Source organism: Macaca fascicularis, chromosome 9 (genome assembly GCF_037993035.2).
Source record: "Macaca fascicularis isolate 582-1 chromosome 9, T2T-MFA8v1.1".
Classification (NCBI taxonomy): domain Eukaryota; kingdom Metazoa; phylum Chordata; class Mammalia; order Primates; family Cercopithecidae; genus Macaca; species Macaca fascicularis.
In genome coordinates, this window is record NC_088383.1 from 133,549,956 (window position 1) to 133,576,446 (window position 26,491).

General features: G+C 53.4%; 1 protein-coding gene across 10 annotated transcripts in view; it reads left to right on the forward strand.

Moving 5' to 3' along the window:
- The window catches only part of LHPP (phospholysine phosphohistidine inorganic pyrophosphate phosphatase), a 167,089-nt gene that overhangs the window by 131,812 nt on the left and 8,786 nt on the right, over positions 1-26,491 (forward strand). For 4 of the 10 annotated variants that reach the window (XM_074003029.1, XM_074003031.1, XM_074003028.1 and 1 more), the window contains one exon: positions 2,359-2,456. The exons of the other annotated variants lie outside the window; for them this stretch is intronic. In XM_074003029.1, coding sequence (XP_073859130.1) covers positions 2,359-2,456 — 98 coding nt within the window. The remainder of the gene's footprint in view (positions 1-2,358; positions 2,457-26,491) is intronic. 10 annotated transcript variants of the gene reach the window in all.

Sequence of the window (26,491 nt, forward strand, 5' to 3'; positions counted from 1 at the left end):
TGTGCTGTAGCATTTCAATGTATGGCTGTCCCACATTTTATATTCCAGTCCCCTGTTGATGGACACGTAGGCCATTTCCAGTTTTTTTCATGATCATAGATCATGCTACCGTGAACAGCTCTGGACGTGTCTCCTTGTGCAACTATGGTGCTAGGTGGTTTTCAGAGCATTTTTCCCCAAACTTGCTGGGTAATATGGTCACCTTGGAGAGCTTGTTAAATATACATATTTCCAGGTCTGCTCTGGTGGGTCTGATATTTGGAGCCAGGAATCTTTTCTTTCTTTTAACAGATACTTAAGTGATTCCTGTAGTCCAGGAAGTTTTGCAAGCCCTGATGCGGAAGAGCTCACTGGAGCAAACATGCATGTTCTGTTTTACTAATTAGATATACACTACTGATGACGCCAAAGTGGACGTGCCATTTCTATCCCCTCCAGCAGTAGGAAAGAATCCCATTATCCCACATCCTGGCCAATTCTTGGTATTGTGAGATTTTTTTAAACTTCTTCTCTGAAGACTGTGATGGTATTTTGTTGTAATATAATCCACATTTTCTATATTATTACTGTGCTTGAGCACTTCTTCAAATGTTTGATGACCTTGACCATTGAAACTTCCTTTTTGTGAATTACCTATTCATATCCTTTGTAGCTTCACTGTGGAATGCTTGTTAATGATTTGTAGCCATTCTTTATACATTTCACTCCCATTCCTTTGTCAGTTATGTGTGATGCACACGTCTGCTCCCAGTCTGTGGTTTGTCTTTCCACTTTGTTTGTGGCCTCTTGTTGGGATACAGTTTTAAATTAAAATATAATCAGATGTATTAATCATGTTGTTGTAGTTTGTGCATTTTCTATCTTGTCTAAAAAATTCATCCCTCTCCTTGTTATACTTAGAAAGAAAGATATTTTACATTCTCCTTCAGGAATTCTAAAGATTTGCTTTGCACATTCAGGTTCCAAATCTACTTGAATTTGACTTGTGTATATGGTGTGAGGTAGGGATTTGATTTTATTTTCTACATGAATAACAGTTGTTCCATTATCACTTTTGAATAGTCCACCCTTTCTCTCACTGACTTATAATGCCACCTCTGTCATATGTCAACTTTTCATATTTGCTTTATCAGTTCCTGTTAAATGTGTTTTTAAAACTTTATTGAGACATAATTCACCTATGATACAATTTACCCATCTAAAGTGTATAATTAATGTTTTTCTTATAGTCATACAGCATCGCCATCAGTCAATTTTATAACATTTTCTTTTTCTTTTTTGTTTTTGTTTTTTTTTGAGATGGAGTCTTGCTCTTGTCACCGAGGCTGGAGTGCCATGGCACCATCTTGGCTCACTGCAACCTCTGCCTCCCGGGTTTAAGTGATTCTCCTGCCTCACCCTCCTGAGTAGCTGGGATTACAGGTGCCTGCCACCACACCTGGCTAATTTTTGTATTTTTAGTAGAGACGGGGTTTCACCGTGTTGACCAGGCTGGTCTTGAACTCCTGATCTCAGGATCCACCCTCCTTGGCCTCCCAAAGTGCTGGGATTACAGGTGTGAGCCACCACACTTGGCTATTTTCATTACCCCCAAATAAACCTTGTACCCTTTAGTTACCTCCTCATCTCCATAGCCCTAAGCAATCACTTACCTGCTTTCTGCCTCTGTGGGTTTCCCTATTCTGAACATTTTTTATGAATGGAATCGTATAGTATGTGGCCTTCTCTGTCTGTCTTCTTTTACTCTGCATGTTTTCAAGGTTCATCCATGTTGTAGCATGTATCAGGACTTAATTTCTTTTTATGGCTGAATAATACTCCACTCTATGGATGGACCAGTTATTTATTCATTCCTGTGTTGGTGTATATTTGGGTTGTTTCTGCCTTTGGCAGTAACATATAGTAATGCTGCTGTAAGGATTCATGGGCAAGTTTTCATGTGGACATAGGTCTTCATTTCTCTTGGATATATGCCTAAGGAGTGGAATTGCTGGGTCACGTGGTATCTATTTTTAATCACTTGAGGAATTGCCAGACTATTCAAAAGCAGCTGCACCATTTTACACCATTTTACATTCCCACCAGTAGTGTATGATGGCTGATTTATCCATGTCCTTACCAACACTTCTTATCCGACTGTTTAATTCTAGCCATTCTAGTGGCTGGTGAAGTACTATCTCATTCAGATTTTGGTTTGCAGTTCCCTACAATGATGACTAGTGATGTCAGGCATCTTTTCTTGTACTTATTAGCCATCTGTATATCTTCCTTGGAGAAATGTCTATTCAGATTCTTTGCACATTTTAATTTTATTTATATGTGTATATATATTTTAAAGTCAGCATCTCTGTCACCCAGGCTGGAGTGCAGTGGCACAGTTACAGCTCACTGCAACCTTGAACTCCTGGGCTCAAACCATCCTTCTGCCTCAGTCTCTCAAGTAGCTAGGACTACAGGTATGTACCACCATTCCTGGTGAATTTTTATTTTTATTTTTGTAGAGATGGGATCTTGCTATGTTGCTCAAGCTGGTCTCAAACTCTTAGCCTCAAGCAATCATCCTGGCTAGGCCCCTCAAAGTATTGGGATTACAGGTGTGAGCCACCACATCTAGCCTCCTTTCAACATTTTAAAAGTGGATTAGTTGCCTTTTTATCATTGAGTTGTAAGAGTTATTTGCATATTCTGGATATAAGGCCTTTATCAAATATATGATTTACAGATACAGTTGACCCTTGAATAACATGGGGGTTAAGGGTGCTTGCTTCCTGTGCAGTAGAAAATCCGTATATAACCTTTGACGTCCCCAAAATTTAACTACAAATAGCCTGCTGTTGACCAGAAGATTTACTGAAAACATAAACTGTTGGTTAACACATATTTTGTATTTGCATTATACCCTATATTCTTACAATAAAGGAAGCCAGATAAAAGAAAATTTAAGAAAAGCATAAGGGGCTGGGTGTGGTGGCTCACACCTGTAATCCCAGCACTTCAGGAGGCCAAGGCAGGTGGATCGCTTGAGCTCAGGAGTTCGAGACCAGCCTGGGCAACATGGTGAAACCTTGTCTCTATTTAAAAAAAGAAAATATATTTACTGTTCATGAAGCAGAAGCGAATTATCATGAAGGTCTTTATCTTCATTGCCTTCACATTGAGTAGGATGTGAGTAGGCTGAGGAGGTGGAGGAAGAGGAGGGTTGGTCTTGCTGTCTCGGGGTGGCAGAGGTGAAAGAAAAACTGCATATAAGTGGGCCCATGCAGTTCAAACATGCAGTTAAGGGTCAACCGTATTTTCTCACATTTTGTGGGTTGTCTGTTCATTTTCTTGATGTTGTTTTTTAAAGCACACAAGTTTTTAAAGTTTTGATGAAGTCCATTTTATCTTTTCTTTTGTTGCTCATGGTTTTGGTGGCATATCTAAGAATCCTTTGATAAATCTGAAGCCATGAAGATTTACCCCTGTGTTTTCTCCTAAGAATTGTGTATTTTTAGCTGTAATAGATAGGTTTTTGATACATTGTTAATTCACTTTTGCATATGGTGTGAGGTAAGGGTACAACTTCTATTCTTTTGCATGTGGCTATCCAGTTTTCCCAGCAACATTTGTTGAAGGCTATTCTTTCCCCTTTGAATGGTTATGGCACACTTGTCAAAAATCAGTTGACCATTGTAGTAGGCTGTTCTTGCACTGCTATAAAGAAATGGCCTGGGTAATTTATAAGAAAAGAAACTTAATTGGCTTATAGTTCTGTAGGTTGCACAGGACGTATAGCAGCATCTGCTTCTGGGAGGCCTCAGGATGCTTCCAGCCATAGTGGAAGGCAAAGCAGGAGTAGGCATCTCACATGGTGAAAATGGGAGCAAGGGTGGCGGGGGTGCCATATACTTTAAATGACCAGATCTCATGATAACTCACTCACTATTGCAAATATGGCACCAAGCCCTGAGAGATCTGCCCCATGACCCAAACACCTCCCACCATGCTGCACCTCCAGCATGGAGGATTACAATTTGACATGAGATTTGGGTGAGGACAAATATTCAAACTAAATCAACCATATACACAAAGTTTTATTTCTAGACTTTCAGTTCTATTCCGTTGATCACTGACATGATTACTGTTGCTTTGTAGTAAGTTTTGAAATTAGGAAGTATGAATCTTCCTACTTTGTACTTCTTTTTCTAGATTGTTTTGGCTATTCTGGGTCCTTTATAATTCCATATGAATTTTAGATTCAACTTGTCAATTTCAACAAAGAAGTCAGCTGGGATTCTGAAGGGGATTGTATCACGTCTGTAGCTCAATTTGGGCAGTGTCTTAGTCCATTTGTCCTGATATAACCAAATACCTGAAACTGGGTAATCTATAAATAAGAGAAATTTAGCTTGGGCAAAATAGGGAGACCCCATCTCCAAAAAACAAAACAAAAAAATCAGGCATGGTGGCGTGCATCTGTAATCCCAGCTACTCAGGAGGCTGAGGTGGGAGAATCACTTGAGCCCAGGAGGTCAAGGCAGCAGTGAGCCATGATCCACTATTGCATTCCAGCCTGGGCAACAGAGCAAGACTCTGTCTCAAAAAAAAAAAGAGAGAGAGAAAAAGAACAGCAGTTTATTTCCTCACAGTTCTGGAGTTGGGAATTCAAGATCAAGGCACCAGTAGGTTGGTGGCTGGTGAGGGCTACTTTCTGCTTTCAAGATGGTGCCTCTTGGTTTGTCCTCACGTGGTGAAGGAGGGAAAGGAGAAACAGGGACGAACAGTGTTCATAGCAGCTCTTTTATTTATGAATTGCTAATCCCACTCATGAGAGCAGAGCCCTCCTGACTGAATCACCTCCTAAAGGCCCCACTTCTAAATACTATCACGTTGCTGGTTTAGTTTCAACACATGAATTCTGGGGGGATGTTCAGACTGTAGCAGGGAGCATTGCCATCTTAACAATATTAAGTCTTTTGCTCCACACACATGGGATGTTTTTCTGTTTATTTAGATCTTCTTTAATTTCTTTAAACAAGTATCATTAATCCAAAAATCTGAAATCTGGTATGCTCCAAAACCTGAAACTTTCTGAACACTAACATGACAGCAACAGTGGAAAATTCCACCCCTGTCCTCATGTGATGGGTCGCAGTCAAAACGCAATCAAACCTTGTTTCATGCACAAAATTATTTAAAATTTTGTATAATTACCCTCAGGCTATGTGTCTAAGCATATATGAAACACATATAAATTTTATGTTTAGACTTGGGTCCCATCCGCAAGACAATCTCATGTATATGCAAATATTTCAGAATCAAAAAATATATATAGAAATAAATTTGAAACACTTTTGGTCCCATGCATTTTGGATAAGGGATTCTTTACTTGTATTTTGTAGTGTTCACAATATAAACTATAATATAATACAAACAATATAAGCTTAAATATAAAATTTGCCCTTCTTTTGTCAAATTTACTACTGAGTATTTTATTCTTTTTGAGCTACTATAAATGGGGCTGCATTCCTGTTAGATTTTTTTTCTTTCTTTCTTTTTTAAGAAATGGAGACTTAGGCCGGGAGCGATGGCTCACACCTGTAATCCCAACACTTTGGGATGCCGAGGCAGGCAGATTGCCTGAGCTCAGGAGTTTGGGACTAGCCTGGGCAACACAGTGAAACCCCGTCTCTACTAAAATACAAAAAATTAGCCAGACGTGGCGGCATGCACCTGTAGTCCAAGCTACTTGGGAGGCCAAGGCAGGAGAATTGCTTGAACCCGGGAGGTGGAAGTTGCAGTGAACCGAGATCATCATTTTTGGAGATAGAGTCTTGCTCTGTCCAGGCTGGAATGCAGTGACACAATCTTGGCTCACTGCAACCTCTGCCGCCTGGGTTTAAGTGATTCTCCTGCCTCAGCCTCCCGAGTAGCTGGGACTATAGCTGTGTGCCACCACACCCAGCTCATTTTTATATTTTTAGTAGAGGCAGGGTTTTGCCATGTTGGTCAGGCTGGTCTCAAACTCCTGACCTCAAGTGATCTGCCTGCCTCGGCCTCCCAAAGTGCTGGGATTACAGACGTGAGCCACCGCGCCCGGCTTAGATGTGTTTTTAAAACAACATTGTGTAGTAAATTTTTCTTAGGCTGGTTCAAGGCTAACACGCTGAAGGTCCCAGGTAGTGAAGCAGGTGAGTCCTGAAGGACTGTGCCCCTCCCACACCCACCCTAGCAGCTGTTCCACGTTGTAGATGGGTCCCTGTGTCCCTGCATTGTCACCTTCCTGTCTAAATGAGAGGCGGGGAGAAGGAGGGGTGAAGACCAGTGAGCTTAGTCACCTCGAGGAGTGGGGCCGGTGCAGAGAAAGATGTGAACTGTTCCCCTAGTCCTCTTCCTTCTGGGGTTGGGAGGGGAAATAGCCCTGAGCCAGCATGGACTGTGGTCAGTTACAAATGTGAGGGGGCCGGGCCCCTGCCCTGAAGGATCTCCCAGATTTGTGGGGAAGACACAAACTCAGCACAGAATGGAAAGGGGCCTGGGGACACAGTGCTATGCCGAGCTTGGAATTTGCTTCATGAAGGGACAGCCAGTAGTGTCTGTGCAGGTCCAGGGAGGCTCCACAGGGGAAGTGAGATTGGAGCTGAGGCTTGAAAGAAAGGCGGACCGAGAGGAGACGACTTTCCAGGGCAGGAAGTGGCCTGCAGAGAGGCCCCGAGGCGGGGAGGACCACAGCTCTCCTGTGAACCTCCTCTTAGTACTATCAATTTTAATTACTCAGAGAATTCTATAATTAAAGGTGTGCTCATTTAAACAGACCTTCCCTGGATTAAGAGTAATTAAGTTTTATTGTCATTATCTTGGAAATTGCCTTGCCATGGACCTGTGAACACCGACTTATTTATGTATATGTGCAGAGAAATCATCTCATGGATTTTCTTTTCAACTGAGATGACCTTGGGCGATTATCAAGGTCAGGTGGTGCCCATTAAAGGTAACAAACAACCCTTCGGGCTGGTGTGGGGGAGCCCTAATTTGCAGCGCTTGCCACTTTCTTTTTTTTTTTTTTTCTTTTTTGAGATAGAGTTTCACTCTTGTCACCCAGGCTGGAGTGCAGTGTGTGATCTTCACTCACTGCAAAACCTCTGCCTCCCAGGTTCAAGTGATTCTCCTGCCTCAGCCTCCCGAGTAGCTGGGATTACAGGCACCCACCACCATGCCAGGCTAATTATTTTTGTATTTTTAGTAGAGATGAGGTTTTGCCATGTTGGCCATTCTGGTCTTGAACTCCTGGCCTGAAGTGAGCCGCCCGCCTCGGCCTTCCAAAGTGCTGGGATTACAAGCATGAGCCACCGTGCCCGGCCTCCACTTTCTATGGTGTAAATATTCCTACCATGGTCAGTTTCCTCTGGGGGACCCATGTCCCCTCCACTTCTGCCTCCATTCCTACCGTGGCCAGTTTCCTCTGGGGACCCATGTCCCCTCCACTTCTGCCTCCATTCCTACCGTGGCCAGTTTCCTCTGGGGACCCATGTCCCCTCCACTTCTGCCTCCATTCCTACCATGGCCAGTTTCCTCTGGGGACCCATGTCCCCTCCACTTCTGCCTCCATGGTCTTTGCTTGTTTATTTTCAAATGTGGCCAAAGTCCACCCTGAGGCTGGGCGCAGTGGCTCATGTCTGTAATCCCAGCACTTTGGGAGGCCGAGACAGGCGGATCACCTGAGGTCGAAAGTTTGAGCCAGCCTGACCAACATGGGGAAACCCTGTCTCTACTAAAAATACAAAAATTAGCCGGGCATGGGGGCACACGCCTGTAATCCCAGCTACTTGGGAGGCTGAGGCAGGAGAATCACTGGAAACCAGGAGGTGGAGATTGCAGTGAGCTGAGATCATGCCACTGCACTCCAGCCTGGGTGATTCCATCAAAACAAACAAACAAAAAACCAAAAAAACCCACCCTGAGTTTAAAAGAAAAGAGCTAAGAAATGCTTGCTGGGCTGTCTCGGGGTGGCCACGGAACTCCCGTGCCTGCCACAGATGAGGACGTGGAGGCCCTGGGTGAGTGCTGAATGCAGGTTGTGGGACAGGGCTGCCGGCCTCTGTAAGGATGGGGACCCCAGACCCACCTGGTGGAGCTGGGGCTGATGGCTGTGATAAACACAGCCTCACCCCGGCCTTGCCCACCGCCACTGGCTGCCAGCTTTGACGGACGGCCCCACTGCCACTGCCCCTCTCCAGGCAGGCCACATTCACAGGTGCTTTGTACAGAGAGCAGAAGTTTGAGGGAACATGACCCCTGAACAGGCACTTGCTGAGGCCTGGGGCTTCATGTGTCAGGCCCAGAGGTGGCCACAGGCACAGCACGCGTCCCTCAGTCTCGGCACCTCCGCTGCCTTCCAAAGTGCCCTGGGTCGAGCTGACTGGAAGCACTGCTTCCTAGAGCAGCCACTTATGCTTGTACTTTTTTCTTTTCTTTTCTTTTTGTTTTTTTTAGACTGAGTCTCGCTCTGTTGCCCAGGCTGGAGTGCAGTGGCACGATCTCGGCTCACTGCATTCTCCAGTTGAGGTGATTCTCCTGCCTCAGCCTCCTGAGTAGCTGAAATTACGTGCATCCACCACCATGCCCGGCTAATTTTTGTATTTTTAGTAGAGATGGGATTTTGCCATGTTGACCAGACTAGTCTCGAACTCCTGACCCCAAGTGATCCGCCTGCCCAAAGTGCTGGGATTACAGGCAGGAGCCACAGTGCCCAGCCCTACTTTTTCATTTTGAAATCAATACAAGTTTTTACAAATGTCTGCAAAAAAATATCCATATTGGTAGGTCCTGGCTCCTCAGAATCTGAGGTGACAGCAGCTTGCAGAGGACACTGCTCCCCCAACACTGCCTTCCAAGGGAGACATGCCCCACCCCAAGGCCTCCCTTGTCCCCTCCCTCCTCTGACAGTCAGGTCCAGGGGGCCCTGGAGAGGGCCCTGGCCCACCCTCCACACATGTTGCACAGTGCCCTGGGAGTGAGGAAGGAAGGGCAAAGGTTAGGGAAAACCAGACGTCAATTTCTTGACCAGCCGCAGCAGGAGCAGCGCGGTTATTTATAGCCCTGTTGGAGCGCCCTTAAATCAAGGCTTTCCCCAGCAGTGCGGCTGTGAAGGCTCCGCGATGATGTCATGGTGCCCCTCCCTTGAACCATCCCAGAGAAAGCAGGCCTGTCACCTTCAAGGACCAATGCTTCTGCCGGGACTCGAGCAGAACCTGTTCCTGCTGCTGCAAGGTTTACAGGCAGCCTTCGGGACAGTCCGTGCAGAAACGTCAGGAACCTTTCCCTGCATAAAGTATCTCAGAGCTTATAGCACCTCCTTGGCGGTGGCCGTGCCTGCAGTCTGATACATGGGACCTCTGACCTCTGTCTTACTTGGAGTGTGCACCGCAGGTCCTAATTCCTTATCTGTTCCAACCGCAAAAGCTTCCACTGCGGGATGGAGCCCTGCTATCATTCAGGCTTCTGAGCTACCTGGAAGGCAAAGGCCTCTCTGTGAAAATGCAAACTTGGCTTTAAAAAGCTGACACGGGGCCGGGCGCGGTGGCTCAAGCCTGTAATCCCAGCACTTTGGGAGGCCGAGACGGGCGGATCACGAGGTCAGGAGATCGAGACCATCCTGGCTAACCCGGTGAAACCCCGTCTCTACTAAAAAATACAAAAAACTAGCCGGGCGAGGTGGCGGGCGCCTGTAGTCCCAGCTACTCGGGAGGCTGAGGCAGGAGAATGGCGTGAACCCGGGAGGCGGAGCTTGCAGTGAGCTGAGATCGCGCCACTGCACTCCAGCCTGGGCGACAGAGCGAGACTCTGCCTCAAAAAAAAAGAAAAAAAAAAAGCTGACACGGGCTCAACCATGGAGTTGCTTAGATGCAGTTCACAATCTTGCAGGCCCACGGCAGGATTCCACCCAGGGGAAGGTCCTGGAGGTGGCCATGTGGCTCAGCAGAATGAGCTGGGAGGAGTGGGACCGTTGGCACAAGAGCAGGGGCCAGGCTCAGTGCACGGGTCCCAGTGTGCAGAGCTCACTGGTCCCAGCTTTCATCACCCATCTGAGATCGGCCTCCTTCACCCCCGTTCTCTGGGACTTCCTTGCTGTGTTAGAGACTCGAGCAAGACCTTTCCTTGGCCATCCCCGGATGGACCTGCCTTTCCTGCATCTCTGGGGGTGAGGTCGGCTCTCGTTCAGGCCTGCAGGGTCCCTGGTGCCACAGCCCCTCTGGTTGGAAGGCCCCCTGCGTGCAGCCCTGTTCTCCAGCCCTGCTCAGCTCTGAATGAGTTCATTATTTCTCAGCTCACCCTGGCCGCCAGGCTGGCAGTTCTTCGGGCTGGCGGGGTTCGGGAGCTGTCAGCCTGCCAAATCCAGTTGTTTGACTTCATGTTTCAAGGCCAAGTCCTTTCAGGAAAGTTCTCTCCATCCCACAACTCCACCACCCCCCGCCCTTAGAAAAATAAATGCGTGACTGACTGGCTTTGCAGGTTTTTCATCCACGGTTCTTTCCAAAGAATAGTGTGAAGAGCTCATTTGGCTCGTTCATGTGACGTCCTCTCCCAGTCCCTGTCTCTCTCTCCTTCCACAGCCACATGAAACCGAAGTGGGAGAACAAGGTGTGGCGCATTGTTGGGGGTGGGGTGCGGAGCAGGCATCGGCTTTGGTCGAGGTCTGCAAAGGAAAGCACCACTGCTGCCAGGCTGCTCAGGAGTGGCTCCCACCCTCGACCTCGGGGAAGTGCTGGAACCCTCCGCACGAGGGCAACCTTCCTTGGGCTCTGAAGGCGCCTCTCATCCTCTGAGCCCAGAAGACTTCTCCTGACCCAGAATTCTGAGTTGAGTTCTGATGCAGGCATGGGCGATGGTGAGCAACTCCAGGCTGCCCCAAGAAAGCCACTGTGTGACCCCATTAGGGGACTTGGCTCCCCTGCCAAGCCCCCACCCAGCACCTGCCCTTTGTGTCATGACTAGACTTGTCACTTCTAGCCCAGGAGCTCCAGGTGAAGGGGACTGCGTTGGTCCTGTCTGCCCAGGGCTCTCCCCACCCACACAGTGCACCTGTCCCACGGAGGCACCAACAAGGCTCAGCTGAGCCCCTGCCAGAGGAGACACGGTGGGCTGCAGCCCCAGCGCTGCCACCTGCCTGCCTGCTCTGCCACCAAGGGAAGCCACGTCCCCTTCCTGAGCCTGCTTCTCTGTCCACAAAACAAAGACCAGATAATTCGAGTGCACACTTGGAAGGACAGGATGGCTTTGTATCCATCTGGCTGTGCCCTGTAACTCAAGGGATGGGACTGTATCATTGGTAAACACTGCAACAGGCCTCCTTCCCAGGAAACAGGATCTCTGTCCCAGACAGAAGCGGTCTCGCCCATCCTGGGGCCTGAGAGCATCATTCCTTTGTGAAGTTTCCACCAGACTCAAACCTGAGGAATTCCTGTTTCCTCAAGTCTCTGTGTGGGGAGTGCAGAGTGGTCCTCTGAGGGGGGTGGAGTGTGCAGGAAATAAGCCAGGGGGAGGGGGCACAGCGGGTGGGTGTTAACTGCTGCTTCCGGGTCAGTCTTGTTAATGAAAGCTGGGGCGAGGCAAGGGGGGAAGACTCCCTGCACCTGACCAGTGGCGTGTGTGTGGCTCCAGCCGGCATGGCCTGAGCTGCCAGTGAGGGAGAGGGCCTCGGAGAAAAGACAAAAGCTGGGGTACCCCTGAAGGTAGGGCAGAGCTGGGGCAGTCGGGCTCTTCCACAGGTGCAGGCCTGGCGCTAGAGGACAGAGTCCATATCACCCCCGACCCCCACCATCTCCCCCACCATGGACAGTGTAGAGCAGGCTCCTGAGGATGAGGCAGCCTGACTCCTACCCCTAGGCTGTCCCCCTGACTTCTGCTTTCTCTGGAAGTCTGGGGTTCCAGGCCACGCAGGTAGAGAACATCAGGTTTAGGACAAAGTCATTGTGGGCACTGAGGCCCAGAAAAGGGACTTGCCCAAGGCCACATAGCAGGTGGCTGGCACTGTGCCCATGTCTCTGTTACTCCTTCCTCTGCTTGCTTTGGGTTTATTTTGCTCCTCTTCTACTTCCTTAAGATGGGAGCTTCAATGATCAGTTTCAGACCTTTCCTCTCTTCTAACAAGCATTTGGTACTATGAATTTCCCTCTGAATCCTGCTTTAGCTGCATCCCAACTTCTGATACCAGGTAGGAGTAATTGTTCTAAGCTCCACAGCTGACTCCAGAGAGCAGCCACATTTGAGAAACGTTCTCATCTTCTCTCTGATCTTGGGTCTCTGACAATGGAACTAGCAACACTTCCTGGTTCTGAGGGCTCTGAGGAGCAAATTAGACTCTGTCTGGTGGTGAAGAACTTTGTTTAGGAACAATTTAAGATGTCAACAGGTTGATCTGCTCTCCTCCCTCCTTCTCCCCACCTTGTAACACACCCTAGACAAGTCAGCGCTCAAGTTTATATGAACAAATAAGCAAGTAAAATTAGTTAGGAAATCAAATCTTGGGCTTGGGGAACAATAAGAGGAGGCAAGCCCTATGGGACGGTAAACTGCAATGTAAAGCCCCATTTGCTGGCACAGTGTGGTCTGGCATGTGACTAGGTGAGGGACAGTGCAGGGTGGCCTCCTGCATATGCCAGGCTCTGTGTACCGCATCTCTCACCAGGAAGGCAAAACCTGGCAGATGGCACCTGGGTCTGATGGATCCTCAACCCTCTCAGCACCCCAAAGAGGGAGGTCCCATTACCCTCGCTCACCCAGCCCCAGGCTGGCCCTGTCAGCTCTTGAATTGCAGCATACCCAAGCCCTTAAAGCACAGTGGACCTAAGGGTCAGGTTTGAGCTTTCATGGTGAGACCCTAAGGTCACTGGTGGGGAAAATGAGTCACTGGTGGGGAAAATGAGTCACTGGGGCATTCCCCAAACTTGGGAAAAGCCCTGGCCCCAGAATCTTGAGCCTACATTGCTACCAAGTTCCCGATTTCCCTTCCAGTCCTCAGTTTCCCCTTCTCTCTGGCACCCTCCTAAGGACCACTGAGCCTCAACCATCACCATGGCCATGGCTGGTGCCCAGGAGGTGGGAGCTGTGGAGCTGCCTCCAGGCCTTCCCAGAGGCCCCATGGCTGTCTTACTTGGTTTATGGCTTCCCAGTAAATGGTGGGACAGGACCAGGGTCTGAGGAAAAGCAAAGCAGTGTTGACAGAGTGCCCTGGAGGGCGGCTTGTCTCCCTGGCCTGGAGAGGAAAACTGAAGAAAACAAGATTCCGTCTAGGAATCGTCCAGGGCGCGGCGGCCCGCCAGGAGCCCGGGCAACTTGGATGGGGTCCCTGTGGGCACAGTTGGCCCAGTGTGGGGTGCACCGCCCCGGGCAGGCTGGCGTCCCGGCGGCCAGAATGAATGGACCCTCACTGGGCCGCTTTGACAATTTATGAGGTGACGATGTTGCAGCTATGATTAATGAGGTGGCCTCAGTCAGCGTTTCGGGGAACCGGGTGCAAGTTGCTAGGTAAATACAGGGGGAGGGTGCTGCCCTCCCCACTGGCCTGCTCCAGGTCCCTGTGCTATGCCTCAGTCTCCCCATCTGTGTGGAGGAACTGATGAAGACAGCACATGCCCCCTGCCCCGTCCCCTGGATTGCAAGTCCAGACAGGAGAGAGCGTCCTGGGAAGCCAGCCGAGAGTGCCTCTTTCTGTTCGGGTCCTGCAGCCCGTGGGTGGCAGGCAGGTAACGCTGTCTGCCCAGAGCCAGGCTGCGTTCTCAGGAGGGACACAGACTCTTATCCTCTTAGGTACAGCCTCCCTGGCCGCCTTGGGTGAGCATCTGCCCCTCCCAGGCCTCAGTTTCCACACCTGAGATGTGAAGGGTTGCACCCTAAAGGCCCTCCAGCTCTCAGGTTGGGGAGCACTCTTCTTTCCCTGCAGTTGTTTCCAGCATTAGAGTCACACGGGGGTCCGCGTCCCAGCCCCCGCATGCTGGCTGCATGACCCAAACTTTACTCCCATGTCTTCCTCTTGGGGGTGTGACATGAGGTCTTCCCCAAGTGGCCCCGAGTGAGGCACCACCACGGACCTGCTGGGCAGACCCCCAGGGCACTCTATCCAGAGAGTGGCAGATCCAAACATGACATCCCCAGTGGCCATGGCTGAGGAGAGGGGCTGGAGCGAGGACCAGCCTTGGGCAGTCTCCGGGTCATGTGTGTTTGACGCGGGAGGTTTCACTGGCTCCAGGGGCTCCCTCGGCTGACTGAAGCTGTCCTTTACTCCATAATTTACTGATATGGTCTGTGGAGCAGGTGGCATTTGCCATGCCTGCCCTGCTTGGGTATTTGGCCCCAGGGCCAGGGCTGGCCTGGATTTTCCCTCTCACAGCTATTGAGCACCAGGCCCTTGCCGCGTCTGGCTGGGCTGCAGAATGCCCTTGACCTTTCGGCATCCTCAGTACCTCTGTGGAATGGCACCATGACCAGACTAGAGACTTTGCTCTTGTTATGCACATTATTAAGACAGCATCGCCAGACATGGTGGCTCACACCTGTAATCCCAGCACTTTGGGAGGTTGAGGCAGGCGGATCACTTGAGGTCAGGAGTTCGACACCAGCCTGGTCAACCTGGGGAAACCCTGTGTCTACTAAAAAATACAGAAGCTAGCAGGGCGTGGTGGCGTGCGCCTGTAATCCCAGCTACTCAGGAGGCTGAGGCAAGAGAATCACTTGAACCTAGGAGGCAGAGGTTGTAGTGAGCTGAGATCATGCCATTGCACTCCAGCCTGGGCAACAGAGTGAGACTCCATCTCAAAAAGAAAAGAAAAGAAAAAAAGAAAAGAAAAAAAGACAGCATCACTGTAGCCAAAGGAACTTAAAAGAAAAAAGTGCATGTTTACACAGTTGTTCATTTCCTCCAGTTTCCTGCCAGCCCCCTTCTGTAGCTATGGGCACGTGCACATGTAAGTCTTGTCTTCTCTTTCTCACCCTGCTCATTGTTCATGGCTGCATAATATTTTACAGAGCAGATAAACTCTCCTGGCCTTAACTACTCCCCAGAGTCAAACGTCTCCTTTTCTGTTGTAAATATCTCTGCAATTCCTATAGCTTTTTCCCTTCAATTCAGTAAACTTTTATTTATTTATTTTTTAAATTTGAGACTGAATCTCACTCCGTCACCCAGGCTGGAGTGCAGTGGCGTGATCTCAGCTCACTGCAACCTCTGCCTCCCACATTCAAGCGATTCTCCTGCCTCAGCCTCATGAGTAGCTGGGATTACCGGCGCCTGCCACCACGCCTGGCTACTGTGTGTATTTTTAGTAGAGATGGGGTTTCACCATGTTGGCCAGGCTGGTCTAGAACTGACCTCAGGTGATCCACCCACATTTGCCTCCCAACGTGCTGAGATTACAGGTGTGAGCCACCGTGCCAGGCCAAATTCAGTAAACTTTTAAGTTAAAAACAAATGTATTTTTAATTGACAATTAATTGTATTAGTGAGACTTTATGGAAAACTTTCCACGTGCCAGGCTGTGGGTGGGGTCTCTTTAGAGCTGAGTCTCTGGGAAAGGCTTCCAGGAGGGGAGTTGAAGAGCACGATCTCCTTGTGGAGTTAACAGCAACATTCGGATCACCCCTGGCAGAAGCGCCGCCAGCCGGCACCTCTGGGGAGGGAGATCGCGGTGGAGAGCGGGTGTGCGAGCACATACAAGCCCTGCCGCATCACCAGCCAGGAGCCCATCACCAGCCAGTGCTTCCTACGTGGTGCCTAGTTGGTCCTCACACTGATGCGCCTCCAAAGGGAGCCACCTGTTCAGAGTGGGATTTGGATCTGGAGCATAGTCTGGAGCCTGTGCTGGAAATGCTACAGCCAGGCCCTCTGCACCAGGGTCCCGTGCACCCCAGGGGGTACAGTCACCTCCCTGGGCACATGGGGAGTTCCTGCTGGAGCCCAGTGATGGGTGGGAGCTGATGGAAGCTGACATCCCGAGAGGTCACGAGTGGGCCGGATGCCGTTTCCTGTTCTCCGTTCTCCCCACTCCTGCAGGGCTGGACTCCAGTGATGGTTAGCGTGTGCTGGGCCATCACCCAGGACCCTCACCACAAGGCATATGAGTGTGCAGAACTGGCATTAAAATATTTCATTCCATCAGTGTGGTGGCTCATGCCTGTAATCCCAGCACTTTGGGAGGCCAAGACAGGAGGATCACTTGAGGCCAGGAGTTTGAGACTAGCTTGGGCAACATAGCAAGACCTCATCTCTACAAAAAAAAAAAAAAATATATCAGCTGGGCGTGGAGTCGTGGAGTGGCTGTGGTGGTGTGCACCTGTGGTCCCAGCTACTCAGGAGGCTGAGGTGGGAGGACCACTTGAGCCCAGAAATTCAAGGCAGCAGTGAGCTGTGATCACCACTGCACTCTAGCCTGGGTGACAGAGCAAGACCCTGTCTCTAAAATAAATAAACAAAATGTTTTGTTTACCATGCGATATGGTTTGGCTGTGTCCGCACCCAAATCTCATCTTGAATTGTAGCTCCCAGAATTCCCACATATCATGGGAGGGACCTGGTGAGAGGTAGTTGAATCATGGGGGCAGGTCCTGCCCGTGCTGTTCTCGTGATAGTGAGTAAGTCTCATGAGATCTGATGGTTTTATAAATGGGAGTTCCCCAGCGCAAGCTCTGTTGCCCGCCACCACGTAAGATGTCCCTTTGCTCTTTTTTTGTTTTGTTTTTTTGCTTTAGACAGAGTCTCACTCTGTTGCCCAGACTGTAGTGCAGTGGCGTGATCTCTGCTCACTGCAACCTCTGCCTCCCAGGTTCAAGCATTTCTCCTGCCTCAGCCTCCCAAGTAGCTTGGAATACAGGCATGCACTACCACACCCAGCTAATTTTTGTATTTTTTATTAGAGAGGGGGTTTCACCATGTTGTCCAGGCTGGTCTTGAATGCCTGATCTCAAGTGATCCACCTGCCTCAGCTTCCCAAAGTGCTGGGATTACAGGCGTGAGCCACTGCACCCAGCCCCTTTGCTTTTCCTTTGTCTTCCACCATGATTGTGAGGCCTCCCCAGCCATGTGGAGTTGTGAGTCCACTAAACCTCTTTCTTTTATGCATTACCCAGTCTCAGGTATATCTTTTTTAGCAGCATGAAAACAGACTAGTACACCATGTCATTTAATGAGGCTGGGCCTGCCTCTCTCTGATGGAATGACTCCTCCCCAGGTGACAGCCTCTGGTCCCCTCTGCCATCACACTGGCCTTTGGAGTGACTTCTGCATGGGGATGCTGGGCGGGGTTGGGGGGTGAGCACTGGAGAGGGAGCAGCCCCAGCTCTGTTCTTCCCCACCCCCTGCGACCTGGTTGGGGACACGAGGAGGGCACCCAGCAGGCTGCCAGGGGTAGGAGGAGGGACTGCAGTCTGGCCTCAGAACCTGGCTGTCCCCTGTGGCACCACACAGCAGGGACCTCAAGAGTTTGCATCCATCGAAGATGGCCAGGGGTCTGCTCATGTGGGAAGCATGGCTTCTGAGCCCCCAGAGAGCCTGTGCTGGAGCCTTGGCTGCCATAGAAGGCCATTCGCATCCCTCACGCCCTGGCCTGTGCTGCTGGGAAGGTTGTCACTCCTAAACAGTTATCTGCTTCTGTGTTAACCTACAGGGATTACTTCTTTGCTTTGGCTGCCAGGGAACTCAAAGCTAAGTTTTTTCACTCAAATTCCCAGGCCTCTGGTGTAGATATCTCCTTTCTTACTGTGGTTTCTGAGCCACCCTGCAAACTTCTTACTGTGGTTTCTGAGCCACCCTGCAAACTTCCTCTGGATCTGTCCCAGTACAAATATAACTGTGTGCCCTTCTAGGCTACCTGGGACACTTAAAAAGAAAAAGTAAAGATAACTCTTTGAGGCTTAACGTGCATACAGCGAAGTGCGTGAATCTGAAGCGTGTGGCTGATGAATCTGTCCACATCACTGTCCCCGCACAGCCACCCAGATGAAGATGAGTACCTCCAACACCAAGCCCCCCTCCACCCAGTCAACACTCTTCTCCAGAGGGAGCCAGCCCGTGCCTTCACCCCCCTCTTCTGCCTGATGGTAAACTTGAGGTGAATGGGCTCCTACACATGTACACCCACTCGTTCATTTCACGCGTGTTGTTCTGTGCAGCCAGACTCCGTCCTACGGCATCCGTGGGTGATGTTTCATCACGAGGCTGGACCACGATGTATTTGTCGTTTCACTGTTGCTGGATACGGGCTGTTTCTGGCTTGGGGTCCTTATGAACAGAGCTGATCAGAACATGCCTGTCCACGGCTCTTGGTGGACATAGCCTCATTTCACGTATGTGACTCAGGAGCGAGGCTGCCGGGTCCCGCGGCATTTATGTGTTTAGTGTGGGAGATTCTCGCCAAACATTTCCCCACAGGGTCTGATGCACCATATTGCGCTCCCGCCAGCCTCGCGTGAGTTCCCATAACACCATGCCTTCTGCAGTACACGGTGTGACTGGACCTCTCCACGCTGGCCATTCAGGTAGGCGTGGAACGGTGTCATTTCCTTGCTGAAGGGCCTGCACGAGTCCCTTTTAGGTGGAACACACGCAGAGTGGGCCGACACGCATAGGAAGTCCCGTGTGAAGCCTTGGAGAGCCATGGAGGTAGCACAGCCGCATCTCTAAGTTGGGGCCGCGCTTTTCTTGGAACAAGAGCCCTACACGTGGGACCCTAAACAGCACCCGGGGAGGGGCAGCCTGGCCTGTGAGCAGGGGGGCACCATGAAGTTGGGTGGGCGGGTGGGGAGGCCTGTCCTTAAGGGACCTGCTTCCCAAGCAAATGGGCCAGGACAGAGGCTGCAGGTGTGAGCCGTGCCGTGCCACCATGATGGTGAATGTGAGGTGTCAACTTGATTGGATTGAAGGATGTCTGGATGGCTGGTAAAGTATTGTTTCTGGCTGGTAAAGTGTGTCTGTGAGGGTGTTGCCAGAGGAGACTGACGTTTGTGTCGGCGGACCGGGAGAGGGAGACCCACCCTCAGTGTGGTGGGCGCCATCTCGTCGGCTGCCCACATGACTGGAACAAAGCAGGTGGAGGAAGGTGGGAAGACTGTTTGCTGGGTCCTCTGGCTTTCATCTGTCTCCCGTGCTGGGTGCTTCCTGCTCTTGGACATCAGACTCCAGGTTCTTTGACCTTTGGACTCTGGGACTTGTACCAGTGTTTTAGCTGGAGCTCTCGGGCAGTGTTGGCTTCCCTGCTCTTGAGGATTTTGGACTCGGACTTAGCTGCTACCAGCTTCTGTCTTCCCCAGCGTGCATACGGTCTATCGTGGGACCCGCCTTGTGACCGTGTGAGCCAGTTCTCCCTAGTAAACTCCCTTTCATATATCGACATGGATCCTACGAGTCTTGCGCCTCTGGGGGGCCCTGCCTACACAGTGGCGTAGCGCTCCAGGCAGGCCCCTCGCCTGGCCTTCCGCTTCAGTTTCTTTGCCTACTGGGCCGAATATTGGTGTCACCACCCAGGATAGCAAGTCCCCATCAGTGTCACTGCCACCTGTCAGAAAGATCCCCCAGCCCAGCACTCAGGTCTGTGAGTGGCAGTGGAGATGACACTAGGCTCTGAAATAGTGGGGCTGAGTGGCTCCAGCACCCCTAGGACCCGCAAGGGCACCCTGAGCACTGGGGGAGGACTGGTGCCACCTCTCTGCACCCCTGCTTTCTCCTGGGCCACTGGGTTAGACATGGGGCCTCCCTGCCCCCATGTGGTTTGGCCTGAAAAGAAGGGGAGGTGGGGTGACACTTCTGAGGCGGCCCAGAGTGAGTGCCCTGCCGTGAGCCCAGCGTGGGCCCCGCCTGTGCCTCTGGGTGGGGGGTGCATGCAGACCTGGGGGGATCTGGCCATTGGAGTGCACGCTGGGAGGGGTGGAGTCAGGTCTTTTTAATCTAAACACACACCAGGTGCTTAACGTGTTTTTATCAAAATATTATGAACAGCTGCAAGAGGCTGCTCTGCTCTGAGGCCCTTCGCCCAGGCCTGTCCCTCCGCCAAGGCGAGCCGTTTAGGTGAGCCCTGCCGGGCACCTGCTAGCCCAGGCCCCGGCTCCTGGTGGGCCCTGGACCAGGCTGCAAGCATCTCCAAGCACATGGCGGCGAGGCATCCAGGCCTCCCAGCCCCGGCTCTGAGCCTCTGTTTGGTCAGCAGTAAGATGCGGTTGTGGCACCTACCTCCCCAGCTGCTGTGAAAACCAAGTGAGCGGAAGCATGACAGCCCCTCACCAGGTCCCCAGTGGGAGGACTCGGTGACTGGCACTGCCAGGAGTGATGTTATGACAGGAGCGTCCCATCAGCCTGGAGGGGTCACAGGCTGGGTCAGCACCCACAGGGGCTTCCACTTCTCTGTCTCGGGGAGTCCAGGGTGGCCCCTTGCCCTGGTCCCCAGGCACAGTCACACAGGTGCCTCTGCAGGGTCTGGGAGTCAGCTGTCCAGGGCCTGCTTGGTCACTGCGGGGCAGGAGTGTGGCGCCGTGAGCCCGGTGGCCTGGCTGGGCGCGGCCTTGAGGTTCTATTGAGAACCCCATGGGGAAGCCCCCTTGAGGTGTTTGGGCATCGGACCTCCCCGCCGTCTCCTGAGGCGGGGCCTGCTCTCCAGACAGTCACGTCAGCATGAGTTCCCATGAGCCCAGGGCCAGCACGAGGATCTACTGTGAACGGTCCATCCACCCATCTGTCTGTCCATCCATCCATCCATCCCTGTCCACCTGTCCACCCCGATGCAGTTCCTGCCATCCACCCGTCCATCTGTCTACCCATGCACCTGTCCATCCCCATCCATCCATCCCCCTGTCCATTCCTGTCCATTCGTCCACCCTGATGCAGTGCCTGCTGTCCGCCCTTCTCTGTCCATCCCCGTCTATCCATCTCTGTCCATCCATCCGTCCATCTGTTGATCCCCATCCATCCATCCCCCGTCCGTCCCTGTCCATTCGTCCACCCATCCACCCTGATGCAGCACCTGCCAGCTACCATTCTCTGTCCATCCCCATCCATCCATCTTTGTCCATCCATCTCCGTCCATCCATCTGTCCATCCACCTGTCCATCCCCATCCATCCATCCCCCATCCATCTACCCTGATGCAGTGCCTGCCGTCCACCCTTCTCTGTCCATTCCCATCCATCCATCCGTCCATCCATCTGTCCATCCATTCATTCGTCATCCATCTGTCCACTCATCCATCCACTCATCCCACCCACCCTCCCATCCACCCATCCGTCCCCAGCTATCCATCCTCCTGTCCATCCCTGTGCATCCATCATTCTTCCAGGCGTCCACTTGTCCATCCCCATCCACCTGTCCACCCATCCACCCAGGCGAGCGCCTGCCATGCCCACCACCTGCACCATCTCGGTGAATCTCCACCGTAGCCCCAGGAGGGGCTCTCTTCAGCCCCACTTTCGGGATGAGAGAAGGGAGGCTCTGAGTGGCTATTTGCCCAAGGTCACACAGAGCTCAGGGCCAGCCCTTCCCATGGCCAAAACCTAGGCCCCCTCTGCCAGCCCCGCCTCCGGGCTTGCAGGTGGAGCAGCCAGGGGTTCCGCACTCCCTGCCAGGCAGCCACCAGCCCTGCCCGCTCCCCTCTCGGTTCCTCAGCCTGGCTGTGGGAGGCCCCAGTCCCTCCTGTTGTTGGAATTAGGGAGGCCTGGCTCTCAAAGCTTTCTATAAACAAGGAGAAAAAGTGAAGCCACTTTTGCTGTGGGGACGTGCTGTGGGCATCCTGGGGAATGTGCTGGCCCCTGCCTGGGGCCTGATTTGGAGTGCCCGGAGCTGTGTCTGCGCCGTCGCCTTGAACTGGGTGTCATGCTCTGTGGACAGAGCTGCCCACGTGGGGTGCTCTTCCCATGGCACCGTCAGCTCCCGTTCTAGAAGGTCCCAACTGGGTCCCCCAGACCTGCGTCCCAGACACCTTCCAGGTCTTCATTCATTGATCATGCATGTATTTGGGGGGTAGGATAGGTCCTGGAGACCACGGGGCAGGGATCTCTGAGTTGGGGCTGGCGGAGTGAGGGAGGTGAGAGGGTGTCCAGGCAGAGGAGGTGGCAGAGAAAGGCGCCAAGTGAGGCAGGGGCAGTTGAGGACATGAGTGCTGGGGAGCGGGGATGGGGGGCAGCTGGTGGGTAAGCAGCGGCCAGCTCCAGGGCCCCCTTGTGGGCCACGTCTGGGAGACAGGGTCTGGCCTTGTTGGTAGTGAGGCCCCTCGCGGTGATGGGTCTCCCGTCAGACCTCCAGGATCCCGGGTTGCTGGTTTGGCGCAGTCCCGGCTTCAAGAGCTTTCATTTCCATCACTGGCGTCTGCGGCTCTTCCTAGGCCCCTGCCCTGGGCCACTGGTGCCTGCTTCACCAAAGGCACAGAGGGCTGCAGGCGGCCGGGGCAGGGTGAGGGGCTTGCCTCTTAGGGCTCAGCGTCACTGGCCAGAAACAGGGCTGGCCCGATCTGCGTGCTGGCCTGGGTGGAGTGGCCAGCATGCCCACACCCCTCAGTGTGGATGTGGGGAGAGGGTGTTCCAGCCAGGGCAGCTGGTCTCCAGAACGAAATTCTCTATAGCTGGGTGCTGAACCTGGGTGCCCGGGGTCTCACGCGGTGGGGCCTCCCCTGAGGAGGTGAAGTGCATGTGGCCCCTCATGCTGGAGCTGGACTCTAGGGAGGACCAGGAGGGTGAGCTCAGGCCAGGGTGCCAAGGCCCTGAGCCCCAGGGGCCTGCCCGTCTGCCCATCACTCCTCCACTCATGGGGAGGGACTGCCCCCCAGCCCAGATTTCTAGGAGGGCCAGGGCTCACAGGAAGCCAGTGCCGGGCAATCACCTACAGTCCCCAGTGGTCGGGAGGAAGGAGGCTGCCTGCTTGTCCGCTCAGGCAGTTGGCCGACTGCTCCTGTGCTCACTAGGATCCAAGGCCGTGAGGCCACTAATAGAATGTCCCTGATCTCAGGGATCTCAGTGTGGAGGGGGCAGCACACAGGTAACCAAACCATTGTAGCAGATTGATGGGTGCTGTGATGGGGTCCACACAGTTGCCGTGGAGTGCAGAGTGGGCACCTAACTGAGGAGGCGAGGGTTGGAGGGAGGAAGGCCTCAGGGAAGACTTCCTGGAGGAGGTGACTTGTTCTTGGGGAATGAGGTCCAGGGAGCTAAAGCTTTAGGGCAGGGCAGCAGATTCAGAGACACCCACAGGGGCAGGGGGAAGTGCACTAGAGTGACGGCTGCCTGGTGTGGGAACAGGGAGACAGAGAATGGCGGGAGTGTGGCAGGCTGGGCCCACCTTGCCCCTTTCAAGGGAGCAGCTGCCATGTCACCCCCTGCAGCACTCTCTGCTGCCCATGGTTTGTCAGCCCATATTGTGGGATCGTTCACATTTTCTCAAGAAGCCAGATTTCCAGCTCCTAGTTTTGAAAAGTTCTATGTGCGCTTGACTGGAGGCCCTATGTACGTGAATTGGGTGAGGGCCTGAGACAGGCGGGTGAGCACTTGCCGCACACTCCAGCCAGGGTCCGGAGTTCAAGGGACTGCATTTGCCACGTGAGGGAGTCTCTGGAGACCACCAACCAGCTGGTGGGCAGCCAAGCATCACCACCAGTCCCTCTCAGTGCGTCCCACCTCTGTTCTCAGCCGCTGCGGTGCCTGAAGTCAGTGGGGCAGTGAGAACCACGCAGGAAATAGCTGGCGCCATGGTGTCGGTTCTGGTTGACAAGGTGCCACCTGGCTAAACCCAGCTGTAAATAAGTCCCGTTTCCTCCCTGTGGACAGAGACTGGTGGGTGCCAAGGTTCACGGCAAAAGCCCTTCCCCGCCAGCCCCACTGCTCTCTGCCTGCCTGGCACATGCCCTTGCCTCAGGCCTGGCCCCCCAGGTCCTGTTGACCACCAGGCTGCAGATCCCAAGGAACACAGGCATCTGGGTGGCCCCACGCAGAGCACCGGCCAAGGGGAGGCGGTGGGCTACCAGGCCCCGCGTGCACTCCCAGAACGCACCGTTCCTCTTCTCCAGCTCCCGTCTGCCTCCACATATGCTGTGCCTCGCCCCCCGCTGCACTGCCTCTTCTTAGTGCCCCGGCTCCATCCGGGGGAGCTGGGTGGGAGGGAAGGCCCCTGCTTACAGGCCTCCGGGTCTAGCCAGAGTCAACCAGCCCACCAGAGACGCCCAGATGCAGGCTATGCCCCGTGTGCCCAGGGAGGATTCGCTGACGTGAGCCCAGATTTCGATTGTTGTGGGAGGGAGATGAACCGGGTTTAAACCCCAGCTCTGCTGCTTCTGGCTGTGACTCTGGGCATGGCCCTTCCTTCTCCTCATCTCAGAGAAGCGGATCATGGTGCGCACCCCACGGTGCGCTGTGCAGAGCACATGGAGATGCCACCCGCAGCTGGCTCACTGCAGAGGCGTGGGCCGACTGTGGTATTGCTGATGTCCTGGAGGCCACACATCTGCTAGCTAGAGGAGCCTCGCCTGCATCCCGGGGCCTGCCCACTGGCTGGTGCAGAGCTCTGGGTTGTGGGCAGCAGGCAGGCCTATTTCCAGTGAGTCTGTGGCTCCTGGGGATGTGTGAGACCTTGGGCAAGTCCCGTCCTGTGCCTCGGTTTACCCACTAGGGCTCAGAGTCCCAGGGGACTGGCTCAGTGAGTGCCTCCTTCTGCAAGGAGAGACTTTGTCCTTACTAGCTAGAGGACGGGTCAGCCGGGGCAGGCTCTGGGCCCTGGGTACCACCCACCGGAAGGAAAGGGGGTTCAGTTAGCCCAGCCCTGCCCCCCAATGGAATAAAATTGGGGTTCAGTTAGCCCAGCCCTGCCCCCCAATGGAATAAAATTGGGGTTCAGTTAGCCCAGCCCTGCCCCACCTCAGCTCTTCACACATCCAGATGGGGGCCAGACCACCAGGAGACTGTAGGGGTCCAAGGTCGTGCCCCTTTCCTGTCTCTGGGTTGCACCCACCCACACATGTGCACCCAGGGAAGGTGTCTCTCTTGGTTGGGGGCACAGGACCCCACCTCACTCTTAGCTCTGAGACACCGTTGTCAGGCCTCCTGGACAGGGAGTGACGGAGCAGGGTGGGGTGTGGCCAGCTGCAGTCCCTGGGAGGGGTACTGGGCCTGGGGCCAGGCCGGGGCAGGACACAGTTGGGGAATCCAGGCTCCTCACCATTGCCCTGGCTGTCTTCGTACACAGTGCCGCCTGGGGGCCGCAGCCTCGCTGGATACCTGCAGTGCCCTCGTGCCCAGCCCTGTGGGTGTCTGGTTCACCCCAGGTGGAAGGAAGGCGGACGTTGGTGGTTTGGGCTGGGCAGGCCCGACCAGGGTGCACAGCTTTCTCATTCACGCACGGATTCCATGTGGAGGGGCTCGGGGAGGGGTCACCTCCTCCCTCTCCACCCCTCCTCGTTACGGAAGAGCAGATGGCCAAACGGATGGGGGATCGGCACCTGACCAGGCCGCTGCTCCTGCTCTCAGCTGGGCCAGTGGGAAAGGGAGCTTGGCACCTCCAAGGGAGGTCCCAGCCAGGGGAAGTGTGTCCCCATCCCTGCTCCTGGCCAGAGAGGTGAGGGACCCAGAGAGGCCCAGGACGAGGACTCCTCCAGGCCTGAGTTTTTCTTTGGATTTTATTTTCTGCCAAGTGGCTTTAAAGCAGCCCAAGAAGCTGCTGTATGTGTGAGCCGGTTGGGCAAGGGGAGGGCAGGTCTCCAGGCTGGGAGCCGCCCTGCGGCCCTCGCCTCAGGGCTGGTATGTGGCCCTGGACCCTCTGGTCCCTCCAGGCCACCCTTCCTGCCAGGACGCAGCTAACTTCAATGGCAGGAGGTGCCCTGGGCTGGAGGGTCCCCAGGCTGGGCTCCGGGGCTCCAGGTTGACTCACAGCAGTCCCCAGGCCTGTGGACAGAGCTGGCCTAAGGGGACACAGGCCTGAGGGCTGAGCAATCCCTGAGTGAGAACAGGTAGCTGAGGCTGGAACCTGTGTCCACCAGGCACCTGCTAAGGCCCAGGCCTGGGGCTGGAGTGCTGGGCTCGGGTGCCATGTGAGCTCTTTGCAGGCAGGGACCAGGTCAGAGTCCTTTGTGTGCCTCTTGACCCCCAGGCCCTGGGAGAAGAGGGGCTTGGGAGGCCTTGGCTGGATGCACAGGCTCCGTGGGAAGGAGCTCCTGCTCGGCTTTCTTTGTAAGCAGCAGGACATGGCACCTTCCCAGAGGTACACGGGTCTGGGCATGTCATCCCCCAACCCACTTCCAGAACCCAGGGCACAGAGGGCTCAGGGCCGCCTGCCTGAGATCTGCGGCCATCTCCACCTTGCCACCCGACCATCCCATGAGGAGGCCACCGACCCTCGGGCACCTGCCAGGAGCCCAGCTCAGGCCAGGTCATGGTCTGGACTGGATGTGGGATGTTCTGGGCCTCCTGCCCACCTCACTGGGCCCCAGCAAGCTGCTGTCCTGAGGGTGGCCGTGCTGGGCCAGCACGTGAACAGCAGGGAACCCCGTGGCACAGGCCTA